The following is a 16,805-nucleotide window of genomic DNA, read 5'->3' as shown; positions in this document are numbered from 1 at the left end:
ACAAAACTCAACATTCTCTGTAGATAGAGTATCATCTAGAACCTCTGCAATGTATCATCCACCATGTCTATCACAATAAAACATTAACAGGTGAAACAGGAAAGTGATTGATACTCAAGAACAGTCAATAAAAGTAGACCCAAGATAAGGAATAGTTCTAGTGTTTGAGAGCACAACAGTGACTATAGTTAACAATATATATTTCAAAATAGCTAAAGGAGAAGATTAGAAATGTCCTCAACACAAAGAAGTAATAAATGTTCAAGGTGATGGGTATTGTAAATACCCTGATTTGATCATTACACACTGAATGCATGTATAAACATATTACATGCCTCATAAATATGTACATTTATTATGTATCAATAAAAAAGCTAAGAAAAGAAAACCTCAAAATGTAAAAACAAAGAAACTCACCAAGAAATAGACATAAGATGGAATTGGCAAAGACTTCAAAATAACATACTTATGTTAAAGTGGAAAGAGAGGAAAAGATGGACTACATGAATCAAAAGATGGGGTATTTTAACAGAGAATTAGAATTCATTTTTTAAAAATCCAGTGAATGTCCCAGAGTTAAATATAAGACTAAGCTAAAAGTTCAATAAGTGATTTTCATACATTGCTAGTGAGACTGTAAAACAGTACCGCCATTTGGGAAAAATAGTTTGAAAGTTTCTTATAAATTTAAGCATAACATTTATTATTAATCCTGCAATCCCACTCTTAAGTATCCTCCCAAGCAAATGATAACATTTGTTCACTGACATGAATGCTGACAATAAAAAGCTGAATGTTTATAGCAGCTTTATTCATAATTGCCAACAAGCTGGAAAAACTCAAATGTTCTGAAATGATAAGCAAATTGTGGTACATGCATAATATGGAATATTACTCAGCAATAAAAAGTAATGAAACTACTCTTGCATGCAACATGAATGAATCTCAAATGCATTATGCTAAATGAAAAGAGCCATGGTGTATTATCTGATTCATTGGACATTCTGGAAAAGGCAGAAGTACAGGGTCAGAAAACAGATTAGTAGTTGTAAGGGGATGGGGACTGAGTTAAGAGGTTATCTGCAAAAGGGCATGAGGACATTTTGGGAGGTGATGACATTATTCTATATCTTGATTCTGGTGGTTATATGAGAGCATACAATTGTCAAAACTCATAGAATTGTATATATAAAGGGGAAATTTTATTTTGTACCTAAATTTTCAAAAGTATACAATGAATGAGTTAATAGCAGACTGAATACTACAGAAGACAGAAGTAGGGTACTCAAAGTCAGGTCAATAAAGAACATTCAATTGCAATGCGGAGAGGTCAAAAAAAAAAAAAAAAAAAAGAGAACAAAATGTAAGAGATACAGCATACAGTCAAGAGAGCTAAAAAACATGTTGACCGGGGTCCCAGAAAGAGAGGAGAGAGAGAATGGGACAAAATCAAGATGTGAGGAAATAATGACCAAGAATTTTACAAACATAATGAAAGTTATCAACCTAGTGACTAAAGAAGCTCAGCAAATCCCATGGAGGATAAATACCAAGCAAACCACATTACAGTAAGGCATATCATGGTCAAATTGCTAAAAACCAAAGATATAGAGAAAATAATAATGAACATATTTTATCTTCAAGAAAACAATAATACTTAACAGCTCCCTTTTTTTTTTTAAGCAGAAATTATGGTAGCCAGAAGGTGATACATTGAAACCTTTAAATTGCTGAAAGGAAAAAAAAAAAAATGCCAACTTTGAATTCTAAATTTAGCAAAAGTATCTTAGAAAAAATTGCAAAACAAAGACGTTCTCAACAAAAAGAAAGCTGGGATAATTCAATCTACCCAGCTGGAGAAACTGAAGAACAGTAAGAAATAAACAGTACCAGATTGTATAAATGTGTGGGTAATATAAAAGTCTACCTAGTGTTTAGAACAAAATAACATCTTTTTATTTTTTTCTAAACAAAGTAACATCTTGAGTTTATAACACATGTCAAAGTAAAATACATGAAACAACAGCACAAAAGAGAATGGGGATAAATGAAATTAAACTATTATAAGATTCCTGAATTATTCAGGACATGATAAAATTACACTATTAAGCGAGGGTAAAAATACATTTTTAAATTTCCAGTATAATAACTAAAGGAAGGACTATAACACAAAACAAAAATGTTTATATTGGAGATGAAATGGAATTTATTTTAAAAACAGACTTGATAAAGGAAAAAAATAGAATATAAAAAAATGAAAAGAAAACAAGATACTAGATATAAATTTAACTGTATATATACTTATATGAAATATAGATGAACTAAACGAGCATTCTAATTAAAAGATTTTTGGGCTGAATAAAAAAATAAAATTCAACTACAAGCTATTTTTTTTTTAAACAAATAAAGGTATTTTTTAATGATCCTATTTTGGAAAATTGTGAGAATCTGAAATTTTTAATTTTTTAAAACAATGGAGCGCTTCAATAAAACATATTTTCTTTACTAAGAATTATACATGGCTTGTTTTCTAGCTTAATTCTTTAAGTTGCATTTTAGGTTTTGGGGTACATGTGAAGAACATGTAAGACTGTTGCATAGGTACACACATGGCAGTGGGATTTGCTGCCTTCCTCCCCATCACCTATATCTGGCATTGCTCCCCATGCTCTCTCCCCCCAACTCCCCACCCCCCACTGTTCATCCCCCATTTTCCCTCGACAGACCCCAGTGTGTGATGCTCCCCTCCCCGTGTTGATGTGTTCTCACTGTTCAACACCCACCTATGAGTGAGAACATGCGGTGTTTGACTATCTGTTCTTGTGTCAGTTTGCTGAGAATGAGGGTTTCCAGGTTCATCCATGTCCCTACAAAGGACACAAACTCATTTTTTATGGCTGCATAGTATTCCATGGTGTATATGTGTCACATTTTCCCTGTCGAGTCTATCATTGATGGGCATTTGGGTTGGTTCCAGATCTTTGGTATTGTAAACAGTGCTGCAATGAACATTCATGTACATGTGTCCTTATACTAGAATGATTTATAATCCTTTGGCTATATACCCAGTAATGGGATTGTTGGGTCAAACGGAGTTTCTATTTCTAGGTCCTTGAGGAATCGCCACACTATCTTCCACAATGGTTGAAACTAATTTACACTCACCAACAGTGTAAAAGTGTTCCTATTTCTCCACATCCTCTCCAATATCTGTTGTCTCCAGATTTTTTAATGATTGCCATTCTAACTGGCGTGAGATGGTATCTCAATGTAGTTTTGATTTGCATTTCTCTAATGACTAGTGATGATAAGCATTTTTTTCATGTTTGTTGGCCTCATGTATGTCTTCTTTTGTAAAGTGTCTGTTCATATCCTTTGCCCACTTTTGAATGGGCTTTTTTCTTGTAAATCTGTTTTAGTTCTTTGTAGATTCTGGATATTAGCCCTTTGTCAGATGGGTAGATTGCAAAATTTTTTTCTCATTCTGCTGGTTGCCAATTCACTCTAATGACTGGTTCTTTTGCTGTGCAGAAGCTGTGAAGTTTGATTAGGTCTCACTTGTCTATTTTGGCTTTTGTTGCCAATGCTTTTGTTGTTTTGGTCATGAAGTCCTCGCCTATGCCTATGTCCTGAATGGTTTTGTCTAGATTTTCTTCTAGAGTTTTTATGGTGTTAGGTCTTATGTTTAAGTCTTTAATCCAACTGGAGTTAATTTTAGTGTAAGGTTTCAGGAAAGTGTCCAGTTTCTGCTTTCTGCACATGGTTAGCCAGTTTTCCCTACACCATTTATTAAACAGGGAATCCTTTCCCCATTGCTTGTTTTTGTCAGGTTTGTCAAAGATCAGATGGTTGTAGATGTGTGGTGTTGCTTTCAAGGCCTCTGTTCTGTTCCATTGGTCTATATTTCTGTTTTGGTACCAGTACCATGCTGTTTTGATTACTGTAGCCTGGTAGTATAGTTTGAAGTCTGGTAGTGTGATGCCTCCAGCTTTGTTCTTTTTGCTTAGAATTGACTTGGCTATGCAGGCTTTCTTTTGGTTCCATATGAAGTTTAAGATGGTTTTTTCCAGGTCTGTGAAGAAGGTCACAGTAGCTTAATGGGGATGGCATTGAATCTGTAAATTACTTTGGGCAGTATGGCCATTTTCAAGATATTGATTCTTCCTAACCATGAGCATGGAAGGTTTCTCCACCTGTTTGTGTCCTCTCTTATTTCATTGAGCAGTGGTTTGTAGTTCTCCTTGAAGAGGTCCTTTATGTTCCTTGTTAGTTGTATTCCTAGGTATTTTATTCTCTTGGTAGCAATTGTGAATGGCAGTTCGTTCTTGATTTGGCTCTCTTTAAGTCTGTTATTGGTGTATAGGAATGCTTGTGATCTTGTGTATAGGAATGCACATTTATTTTGTGTCCTGAGACTTGGCTGAAGTTGCTTATCAGTTTCAGATTTTGGGCTGAGATGATGGGGTCTTCTAAATATCAATCACGTCATCTGCAAATAGGGACAATTTGACTTCCTCCTTTCCTAACTGAATACCCTTTATTTCTTTTTCTTGCCTGATTGTTCTGGCTAAAACTTCCAATATTATATTGAATAGGAGTGGTGACAGAGGGTATCCTTGTCGAGTGCCAGATTTCAAAGGGAATGCTTCCAGTTTTTGCCCATTCAGTATGATATTGGCTGTTGGTTTGTCGTAAATAGCTTTTATTATTTTGAGATATGTTCTGTCAATACCTAGTTTATTGAGGGTTTTTAGCATAAAGTGTTGTTGAATTTTGTCAAAGGCCTTCTCAGCATCAATTGAGATAATCATGTGGTTTTTGTCTTTGGTTCTGTTTATGTGGTGAATTATGTTTATAGACTTGCATGTGTTGAACCAGCCTTGTGTCCCCCGGGATGAAGCCTACTTGATCACAGTGGATAAACCTTTTGATGTGCTGTTGCAATCGGTTTGCCAGTATTTTATTGAAGATTTTTACATCTATGTTCATCATGAATATTGGCTTGAAGTTTTCTTTTCTTGCTGAGTCTCTGCTGGGTTTTGGTATGAGGATGATGTTGGTCTCATAAAATGATTTGGGAAGGACTCCCTCTTTTTGTATTGTTTGGAATAGTTTCAGAAGGAATGGTACCAGCTCCTCTTTGTACATCTGGTAGAATTCAGCTGTGAACCCATCTGGACCTGGGCTTTTTTTGGGTGGTAGGCTCTTAGTTGCTGCCTCAACTTCTGCCCTTGTTATTGGTCTATTCAGGGTTTTGATTTCTTGCTGGTTTAGGCTTGGGAGGATGCAAGTGTCCAGGAATTTATCCATTTCTTCCAGGTTTACTAGTTTAGATGCACAGAGTTATTTGTAATAATCTCTGATGATATTTTGTATTTCTGTGAAATCTATGGTGATACCCCTTTATCATTTTTTATTGCATCTATTTGATTATTCCCTCTTTTCTTTTTTATTAATCTGGCTAGTGGTCTATTTTGTTGATCTTTCTGAAAAACCAGCTCCTGGATTTATTGATTTTTTGAAGGGTTTTTTGTGTCTCTATCTCCTTCAGTTTGGCTCTGATCTTAGTTATTTCTAGCTACAAGTTTTTTTTAAGAAGCACACTTTAAATATCAAGACATAGGTAGTTGAAAGTAAAGGATGGGAAAAGATGTACTACGTAAATACTAACAGAAAAAGAAGGTATAGTGGTAATCACATCAAAGTATACATTAAGACAAGAAATACTGCAAGTAGTAATAGGGACACTATAATGATACAAGGCTAAATTCAAAAGAAAGATAGCTATGTTAAATGTATAATAAACTTAACATAGCTTTATCAGTTACTATAATTTCGGAAGTTGAAAGGACTAAAGAAAAACAGACTAATTCACAGTCATAATCAGAGTTTTTAACATGCCACTTCTAATAACTGACAGAAAAAGCAGAATAAAGAAAAATCAGAAAAGAAAGAGAAGATTTGAACATGATTATCTTGATTTAACTGACGCATAGAATTTTTATCTCCTTCAAGTACACATAAGGCATTTACCAATATATCATATGCTAGGTCAGTAATCAAGTTTATTATTATTATTATTTTTTGAGACAGAGTCTTGCCCAGTCTCCTGAGTAGCTAGAACCACAAGTACGTGCCACCACACTTGGCTAAGTTTTGTATTTTTAGTAGAGATAGGGTTTCCCCATGTTGGCCAGGCTGGTCTTGAACTCCTGGCCTTATCTGATCTGCCTGCCTTGGCCCCTCAAAGACAGGGATTACAGGAATTATTATTCTGGGATTACAGGCATAAGCCACCATGCCCAGCCCCATAAATCAAGTCTTAACATATTTTAAAAGACCGATGTCATATAGTGCATATTCTCTGACCACTGTATAATGAAATTACAACTCAGTAACAGAAAGATAACCAGAAAATTCCCAAGTGCTTTGCAATTTAAAAACACATTTTCTATATAACACACTGGTCAAAGAAGAAATCACAATAAAGGTTAAAAAATGTTTTGAACTGAATGTAAGTAAGTTATTCTTAAACTCCTGGGATGCAGCTAAGTTTGAGAAGGAAATAAGTGTAAAATATATACAATAGGAAAGAATAAAGGTTGAAATCAATGCTCCTAAGCTCCAACTCAAGAAGCTAGAAGAAAAAATTTAAACCAGGGGTGTCCAAGCTTTTGGATTCCCTGGGCCACGGTGGAAGAACAACTGTATTGGGTCACATATAAAACACACTAACAATAGCTGATGAGGTTAAAAAAACATCACAAAAACATCTCATAATGTTTTAAGAAAGTTCACAAATTTGTGTTGGGCCAAAATAATCCTGCTGCTAAAATCTGACAAGAACATTATAAAAAAGGACTACTACAGAAAAATCTTTCTCATAAATATAGAAGCAAACATTCTAAAGCAAAATATTAGAACAAAGCCGTTCTGGGCTGTATGTGGCCTATGGGCCATAGGTTGGACAACCTTGATTTAAAACAAAGAAAACTGAAGGAAGGAAATAAAACTGAGTAAAAATCAACTATATAAAAATACAAGAGTGAAAATCAACAAAGTCAAAAGTTGGTTCTTTGAAATATTTATGACATATGTAGGGGATTTTTTTTTCTCTTTTTGACACAGTCTCACTCTTTTGTCCAGGCTTTAGTGCAGTGGCACCATCTTTGCTCACTGCAACCTCTGCCTCCCAGGTTCAAGCAATTCTCCTGCCTCAGCCTCCTGAGTGGCTGGGATTACAGACATGCGTAACCAAAACTGGCTATATTTTAATTTTTTAAGTAGAGATGGGATTTCACCATGTTGGCCAGGCTGGTCTCAAACTCCCGACCCCAGGCGATCCATCTACCTTGGCATCCCAAAGTACTGGGATTACGGGTGTGAGCCACCACACCCACCTGTAGGGAATATTAATAACATACAGGGGAATAAGCAAATTAACAATATCAAGATTAGTAAATAAAATCTAACTACAGATTCTATACATATTGAAAGGATAAGAGGACATTTCACAATTTAGATGTAATAGACAAATTCCCTGAAAAATGAGATATCCCAAAACTAATATAAGAAAGAAAATCTAAATAGTTCTGTATTTATTAAATAACTTATAATTAATTATAATAAAAAACTTCCCCATAAAGAAATCTCCATGCCTGAACTGCTTCAATGGTGAATTCTTTCAAGCAGCAATAGAACAAGTAATGGCAATCTTACATAAACTCTTTCAGAGAATGAAATGATGGTGTGTGGATCACAATTCATAAGACCAAAATAATCCTGCTGCTAAAATCTGACAAGAACATTATAAAAAAGGACTACTACAGAAAAATCTTTCTCATAAATATAGAAGCAAACATTCTAAAGCAAAATATTAGCAACAAAATCCAGTGATAGAGAAAAAGGATAATGCATCATGATCAAGTGCAGTTTATTCTAGAAATGGTCACTTTTATGTTAGTAAGTCAATAAATGTAATTCATCACATTAAAAGAATAAAGGAGAAAAAAAGATAGTATCAAAATGCTTTTGATGAAATCCAACATCGAAGTTTCCAGATTAAAAGAAAACAGAAACAGGCCGGGTGTGGTGGTTCATGCCTGTAATCCCAGCATTTCGAGAGGCTGAGGCAGGCCTATTGCCTGAGCTCAGGAGTTTGAGACCAGCCTGAGCAATATGGTGAAATCCCATCTCTACTAAAAGCACAAAAAAGTTAGCCGGGTGTGGTGGTGTATGTCTGCAGTCCCAGCCATTTGGGGGCCTGAGGTGGGTGGATCCTTTGAGCCCAGGAGGTTGAGGCTGCAGTGAGTTGAGACTACACCACCATACTCCAGCCTGGGTGAGCAAGACCCTGCCTCTAAAAAAAAAAGAAAGAAAGAAAAGAAATAGAAAAAAAGGAAACCTGTTGGCAAACTCAGAATAGAAAGGAACATCTTTAATCTGATAAAAGACTAAAACTACCTAAAACTAACATAATACTTAATGAACTATTGAATTCATTTCCCATAAGGCTGGGAATGAGACATGGATGCTCATTAGCACCAGTTTGATTTCATGTTATACTGGAAATATTAGCCAGAACCAGGAGGTATTAACTACTAAGAAAAACATTTAAAATGTATGACAAGCTTGTCTAATCCGCCTTATTTTGTTGTTCTGTTTTGTTTTCAGCTTTTTGCAGCCTGAAGCCATAGTTTTTAGTTTCTGTCTCTAGTGGTAAGTGGAAAAGAGGGATGAGGAAGGGAATTTACTTGCCCAAACAGAAACTAAGAACCCATGACTATATTCTCTCCTCTGGATAACCTTGGAAAATTAATTTAGAAGAGACTAAACTTTCTTTATTCACAGATGATATTACTGTATAAATTAAAAAATCCAATTAAATGCACTGGTACCTGCCTGTAGACCCAGCTACTAGGGAGGCTAAGGTGGGAGGATTGCTTGAACTTAGGACTTTGAGACTAGCCTGGCCAACAGAGTTCCCATCTCTTAAAAACAACAAACAAAAAAGCCAATCCATAAACAAAGTATTAGAATTAAAAAGTAAATTTAGCAAGGTCACCAGATTCAAGGTGAATACACAAAAACTATTTATATTTTATATACTAATAAAGTAAAATAGAATTTTAAAAATACCACTTATAACACCAAAAAATAAAATATCTAGAAATAATCAAAGAACAATGTGCAATAAAACTAAAATGAAAATTATAAAATCAATCATGAGGGCAGTTCCCCCCATGCTGTTCTTGTGATAGTGAGTGAGATCTCATGAGATATGATGGTCTTATAAGGGGCTTCCCCCTTTACTTGGCATTCATTCTCTCCCCTGCCACCATGTGAAGAGGTGCCTTCCAACATGACTGTAAGTTTCCTGAGATTTCTGCAGCTATGTGGAACTGTGAGTCAACTGAATCTCTTTATAAATTATGCAGTCTAAGGTATTTTTTTCAGGCCATTGCTTCAGATGGTGAAAGCCAGCAGCTTACATGTGGTGTTGGGTCTACAGGGTGCACAGAAGTCAGAACTGAGGTTTTGGAACTTTCACCTAGATCTCAGAGGATGTATGGAAATGTCTGATGTCCAGGCAGGAGGAGTTTGCTACAGGTGTGGAGCCCTCATGGGGACCCTCTGCTAGGGTAGTACAGAAGGGAAATGTGGGGTTATCCTCCACACCGAGTTTCCACTGGGGCATTGCCTAGTGAGTTGTGAGAAGAGGGTCACCATCCTCCAGAACCCAGAATAGTTGATCCACCAACAGCTTGCACCATGTGCCTGGAAAAACTGTAGAAACTCAACACCAGCCCATGAAAGCAGCTGGAAGAGGGGATATACACCCTGCAAAGCCGCAGGGGCAGGGCTGTCCAGGACTATGGGAGTCCACCTCTTAAATCAGCATGACCTGGATGTGAAACATGGAGAGCATTTTGAAACTTTAAGATTTAATGACTACTCTATTGGATTTTGGACTTGCATGGGGCCTGTAGTCCCTTTGTTTTGGCTAATTTCTCCCATTTGGAATAGGTGTATCTAGGAAGTAACTAACTTGTTTCTGATTTTATAGGCTCATAGGCTGAAGGGACTTGCCTTAGCTCAGATGATATTTGGATTTTAGGGTTCATGCTGGAATGAGTTAAGACTTTGGGGGACTGTTGGAAGGGCATGATTGTGTTTTGAAATGTGTGGTGATGAGATATGGGAGGGACCAGGGATGGAATGATATGGTTTGGCTGTTTCCCCACCCAAATCTCACCTTGAACTGTAATAATCCCCACGTGTCAAGGGCAGGACCGGGTGGAGATAACTGAATCATGGGGGCAGTGGGCCCCATGTTGTTCTTGTGATACTGAGGGAGTTCATACAAGATCTAATGATTTTATAAGGGGCATCCCCCTTTGCTCACTCATTTTGCCTCCTGCAGCCTTGTGGAACTGTGAGTCAATTAAACCTCTTTTTTTAATAAATTACCCAGTCTCAGGTATTTCTTCATGGCAGCATGAGAATGGACTAATACAGTGAATTGTGGACTTAAGTGTAAAAGCTAAAATGATCAATCTTCCTGAAGAAAACAGGATAATGTGTTAATGACCTCAGGGTAAGCCAAGACTTCTTATGTAGGACACGGAGAAACTATAAAAGAAATAAATTGATAAACTAGATTTTATTAAAATTGAGATATTCTGTTTATCAAAAGATATATATATGCACACATAAATACATGTATAGGACTCATATCCAGAAAATACTTCTATAAATCAGTAAGAAAAACAGACAATTCAATTAAAAAATGGACAAAAGACCTTCAATGGGCCCTTTGCAAAATAAAATATTCAAATGGCCAATATGCACAAGAATATCAGAGAAATTAAAATTAAAACCACAATAAGATACCACCACATATAACAAAAATTCTTACAAAAATTAAAAAACAAGAATATATCAAGTGTTGGTGACAATATGGAGTAACTAGAACACTCAATTATTGCTGATGGGGATGTAAATCAGTTCAAACACTTTGCAAAACTTATGGCATAACCTATTAAAGCTAAACATAATCCTGCCCTATAACCTATACCCAAGAGAAAGTGTGTATTTCCACCAAATGACATGCACAAAAAAATCCATAGCAGCTTTGTTCATAATAACCCCAAACCAGAAACAAGCTAAATGTCCAACAAAGGGAGACAAGATGAACAAACTGTTGTACATTTATATAATGGTATTACTACTATACACAAATGAAAAATAAATGAATTACTAAAATATGCAACACAGGTGAATCTCATCATGTCAAGTTCAAGAACAGGATCTCTGGTGATGAAAATTAGAATGGAGTTTAACTCTGGCAGGATGGGTACTGACTGGGAAAAGACAAGAGGGTATATTCTGGAATGATGAAAATGTTCTGTATTTTGATTTAGGTGGTGGTTCCAAGTATATATATAAGTAAAAGTTATCCAGTATACATTTAAGATTTCTTTGTTTTACTTATATCTCAATGTAAAATCCCAACAATACATTCATAAAATTGACTAAACTGTCTTAAAATAAACTTTAGGGCCAGGCATGGTGGCCCACACCTGTAATCTGAGCACCGAGGTGGGCAGATCACTTGAGGCCTGAAGTTCGAGACCAGCCTGGCCAAGGTGAAATCCCATCACTACTAAAAATACAAAAATTAGCTGAGTGTGGTGGAGCACACCTGTAATCCCCACTACTTGAGTGGCTGAGGCAAAAGAATCACTTGAGCCTGGGAGGTGGAGGATGCAGTGAGCCAAGATGGTGCCACTGCACTCTAGCATGGGTGACAGAGTGAGAGACTCTGTCTCAAAAAATAAAATACAACAAAACAAAATTTAATGAAGCAGGACAGACAAAATGTTGTTAACTACTGAAACTAGGCAATGGGTATGTAGGAGTTCATTCTCTACCTCTGTGTTAGAACTTTCCCAAAATAAAAAGTTAAAGAAATAAAATAAAGATTTTAAATAAACTTTAAAATTCACCTTCACTCTTATTTTGAAAGTTAAGTAAGACTCTTACCTTTCCTTCTGTTGCTTTCTTTGTTGATGAAATTTCCTTCATAAGCTTGGGAATTTCCCTGTCAAATTGTGAGAGAATTCTTTAAATTTCTAAGATGTAATTCTTTACAGAACTATTTTAAGATTACAAAATGTACTATCACATAGTGTCTGAAAAATATGGAATAAAAATTAAAATGGATTCACATACTCTAACACAACCGCAATATGCCGATGTCGAATTCTAACCCAGAGGTCATCTTCTTCTTCAAGGATGGCCTCCTTTTCTTTTCCATCTGTTTTATATCTACAGGTAGACAGAAACACTAAAACTTTTGGATTTTTTTCCCTCCAAAAGCAAAAGAAGTATTTTTACAAACAACAATTTCAAGACATAACTCAAGAAACTGAAAAGTACAAGCCAATGTTTTAGGGGAGTAACGAATACCTACTCAAAACTATGGCATATTGCTATCCTTACATTAAAAATAAAAGTGCTAAGCCTACCAAGACATTTTCAAATGTTAGGTTTAGGTGTCATTATTATAGAGTTTTAATTCAGCAAAACTGTACCTTATAAAGCAAAAATTCAATGTCCTACAATTGACTTTAAGAACAAGACTGAATATACTAACAATTTGTGTTCTAGTTGCCCAAAACACTGTTTTGATGTTCTAATAACCCACAGTACAATGATCAAAACTCCATTAAGAACAGGAATATCAGCTGGGCACGGTGGCTCACGCCTGTAATCCTAGCACTTTGGGAGGATGAGGTGGGCAGACAACTTGAGGTCAGGAATTCAAAACTAGCCTGGCCAACATGGTGAAACACCGTCTCTACAAAAAATACAAAAAATTAGTGGGGTATGGTGGCACATGCCTATAATCCCAGCTACTCTGGAGGCTGGGGCAGGAAAACTGCTTGAACCTGGGAGGTGGAGTTTGCAGTGAGCTGAGATTGCACCACTGCACTCCAGCCTGGGTGACACAGTGAGACTCTGTCTCAAAAAAGAAAAGAAAAAATAAGAACAGGAATATCATCCCCAATATAACCTATTAAATACTGAAGGTGTTTCAGAATTGGTACAAAATTCACAAACACATATCATCTGTTTCTTTTTTCTTCCCCAACCCTATAACCACATCGCGTTTACGGAATGAGAAAGGAAATGAGAGAAAAAAATATGTAAGCTATAAAAATTGTGACAGCTTTAATGAGTTCTACTGAAATGAGCAACAATTTAAGGGGTTCATGAAGCTACTCAAAATGGGCTTCCTGATTCCCCTTATCTTTTTATGCAGACACCCTCCTTCCATTTGTAGAACTAGAGAAGTCTGAATCATCCTTGGAACTACTGATTTCCTGAGTCAAGATCAGAAGGACTGCACTGAGTTTTCCTAGCTCTGAACTACAAAGAATACATGTGGACTTCCGCTATATGAATATAATCATTTCTAAAATCCCCCAAATTATATATCAATCTATAAAACGATCCACCTGTGTGGATTACAGATGTCCAAAGACAGAATCGCTGTGCTCAATTATATAAGGCTACAGTGCTAAGGATGAAAGCCCTTTTGTCATTTAAAACACCACTTTGTTCTTATACAACACCTTTGACTTATAAGTGATCTGTAAATAAAGATAAGAGTAGCAAGCCTGATAATACTCAGGAGATGAATATCCCATTTTAAGAGTACATTTATTTGGAAGGCCAAGGAGGGTGGATCATTTGAGGCCAGGAGTTTGAGATCAGCCTGGCCAATATGGCAAAACCCTATCTCCACTAAAAATACGAAGATTAGCTGGGCACAGTGGTGCATACTTGCAGTCCCAGCTACTTGGGAGGCTGAGGCCAGGAAGTGCTTGAACTCAGGAGACGAAGGCTGCTGTGAGCCAAGTGAGCCACTGCACTCCAGGCTGGGCCACAAAGGGAGATTCTGTTCCACCCCCCGCCAAAAAAGGTAAAATTTAAAGAGGTCACCAATATGAAAACTTGAATCTGGACCCTTAGAGCTTCCTGCTTTGAATTCTGTTTCCAAAAAAAAATTGTGATGGAGGCTGGGCATGGTGGTTCACCCCTGTAATCCTGGCACTTTGGGAGGCCAAGGCAGGCAGATCACCTGAGGTCAGGAGTTCGAGACTAGCCTGGCCAACATGGCAAAACCTCGTCTCTACTAAAAATACAAAAATCAGCCGGGCATGGTGGCAAGTGCCTGTAATCCCAGCTACTCAGGAGGCTGAGGCAAGAGAATCACTTGTCCCAGGAGGCGGAGGCTGCAGTGAGCCAAGATCATGCCACAGCACTCCAGCCTGGGCAGCAGAGCAAGACTCTGTCTCAAAACAAAACAAAACAAAACAAAACTGTAATGGAGCACAAACCACAGGGAGCTTTACTCCCATCTAATTCTTATCTCTGAACTTTGATTCAGAAAGAAGGGGGTATAGTGGCTTTTAAAAAAATAAATCTCTACTTTAAAAAAATTAAAACTTGCTTTGCTTGCCAGCGAACCTAAAGAAATACATATTTTAAATATTAGGTTTAGAAATATCTAAAATTTATATCTATGGTCTGGAACTAAATCCTTTACTATCCATTGTTTTATTAATTCTCTTCAAAATCTCTTGAGCAACGTAGGTTACAGACCTAAAGGGTAACAGAGGTTAAGTAATATCTCCTCTGAATAAACTGCTTAAAATAACTTTTAGAAAAATAGCTGTTATCTAATATTAATACAGAGAAAAACTCAGAAACCAAGATTCAACCAGAATGCAAATAAAAATACAATAGAAAATATAAAATTTCACAATATTTAAGAAAAAAAAGTATTATAACTATCACGTGTCTATATCTTAATCCAATAAAACTACCAAATTAAACATAAAATTTCAGAAAACTAATTTTCATTTTTACTAGTGTACTCGAGCAGTAAATCTTAGCTGACAAACACTAGTTTGTATTTAAAAATCATATCAAATAACATCTGTAATGTATGTAATACATATGCACACCCATAAATGAATGATACAGAGATGCAGTAAAATGATTCCTTGATAGAAAAACTATTTGTTTTTATTTGACATTACTTTTAAAATAAATATGTTTATGCCAAATTAACTAGGTAAAAAGTACCAAAATGGTAAAACTATGCCTGCTGTTTTCAACAGCCATCCTATTTAGTTTTCCAGCGTTCTGATCTTTTAAAATACGCTACGCTGTTAAGACACATACACTTTTGAATGTATGATTCAGAATAATTATAGCCTAACAATTTTGAATATGGTTTCTACTTCAATAAATATGATAGTGAGCCTGGTATTTACTTTTAACATGAGTAAAAGGCCCAAATTCCATGTGTTTAAATGTAGCTCTGTTGGAACATAGTTAAGGAAGCAAACACACCAAAACTGCTCCAAAGCAATCAAATTATGCTTTAACTTACAAGGTCAACATATCTGTCAAAGACTGTAACTGCAGGAATAACAGAAGGATAGTCACTGAATAGAAAAGGTTACAGGGGCTTTAAGATTTCTGATGCTTATATAAATCATTAAATGCTCATATTCTATTCTGTTTGTATATGCCCTTTATACGCCCTTCAAGTTATACTTGCTTGTATGTATCATTCTCAATTGGTAGTAGATCATATGCCATTGCCTGAAAGGTCAGTTCATGCAGGACAGTGGACACAGGATCAAAGCCACGATCAATTATTAAGAGCTGTGAATGAGTTTTACCCTAGAATAACAAGATAAAATAATCTTAAGCAGCTTCAATTTCTTAGTGTGAACGTATTTTTAACATCTTAGAATACAAAGCAGCCTTTTCCTAAGTTCTGTCCCTTTTCCCCACCAAAAACATATAACAAAACAAAACAAATGGTTAACTGTCTTAAGAATGTGAAGTTATAATAAAACAAAGAAAAATCTGAGTAGCGCAAGAGAGAAAAAATGAAGACTGCATAATTAAAAGCTTTTTTAACTAGAGTAAGAGGATACATTTAATAATAGGTTTGAACTGTGTGGGCACACTTATACTCAGAGTTTTTTCAACTGAATACAAATAGAAAACACAGTATTCTCAGGATGTGAAACCTGCATGTATGAGGGTCAGACTTTCCAGATATATGGGTTCTGCTGGGCTGACTGCAGGACGTGAGAGTGCGTGGATTCTGGTACACACAGGAGGTACTGAAACCAACCCTCCCCTCCTCTGTGTTTACCAAGGGACAACTGTATAATAGCCTGAAAATTCCTTTTAAAAAAGTAACATTTTGTTTGCACTAAATCTATTTTCTTATGAATTCAGTTCCAAAAGCACGAAAACTGATATAAATTATGAATAGTAGCTACAACCTGAGTTCTAAGTATTGGACATTTGACTAAACAAAAATACATGGATTATTTCATTTAATTCTTTTAGTAATACTGTGAGACAGGTATTATTATCTCTAGTACACCATGAGGGCATTGCGGCCTGAAATGAAGTAACTTGCCCAAATCACACAGGTAGTAAGAGGCAGAATGGAGATTCAAACACAGGTCTGCTCCAATAGCATAACCATTGTGCTACATTAAAAGACTGTATTGTTACAAACTAAGATGATAAATCACAACGAAAGCCTTGTTATAATTAATTCACAAATATCACTAATCACTAAACAGTGAATAACAGCATGGAAAAATTTATTGTTAACATCAGTATCTTTCATACTTCATTTTAAAAGTAATAAATTCTTTGGATTATTTGAAGCAGTAACAGATAACTACAGCTCATTA

At 36.0% G+C, this 16,805-nt stretch overlaps 1 protein-coding gene across 4 annotated transcripts in view; it reads right to left on the bottom strand.

Annotated features, from left to right (window-relative positions):
* STXBP3 (syntaxin binding protein 3) overlaps positions 1-16,805 on the bottom strand; it is a 75,846-nt gene that overhangs the window by 16,435 nt on the left and 42,606 nt on the right. For all 4 annotated transcript variants that reach the window (XM_035252348.3, XM_035252350.3, XM_002751162.6 and 1 more), the window contains 3 exons: positions 15,641-15,765; positions 12,235-12,330; positions 12,046-12,103 (listed from right to left, as the gene is read on the bottom strand). In XM_035252348.3, coding sequence (XP_035108239.1) covers positions 12,046-12,103; positions 12,235-12,330; positions 15,641-15,765 — 279 coding nt within the window. The remainder of the gene's footprint in view (positions 1-12,045; positions 12,104-12,234; positions 12,331-15,640; positions 15,766-16,805) is intronic.

The sequence above is a fragment of the Callithrix jacchus genome, chromosome 7 (assembly GCF_049354715.1).
Source record: "Callithrix jacchus isolate 240 chromosome 7, calJac240_pri, whole genome shotgun sequence".
Lineage (NCBI taxonomy): Eukaryota > Metazoa > Chordata > Mammalia > Primates > Cebidae > Callithrix > Callithrix jacchus.
Note: the sequence above shows the minus strand (reverse complement) of the source record. Positions and strands in the feature narration are given on the sequence as shown.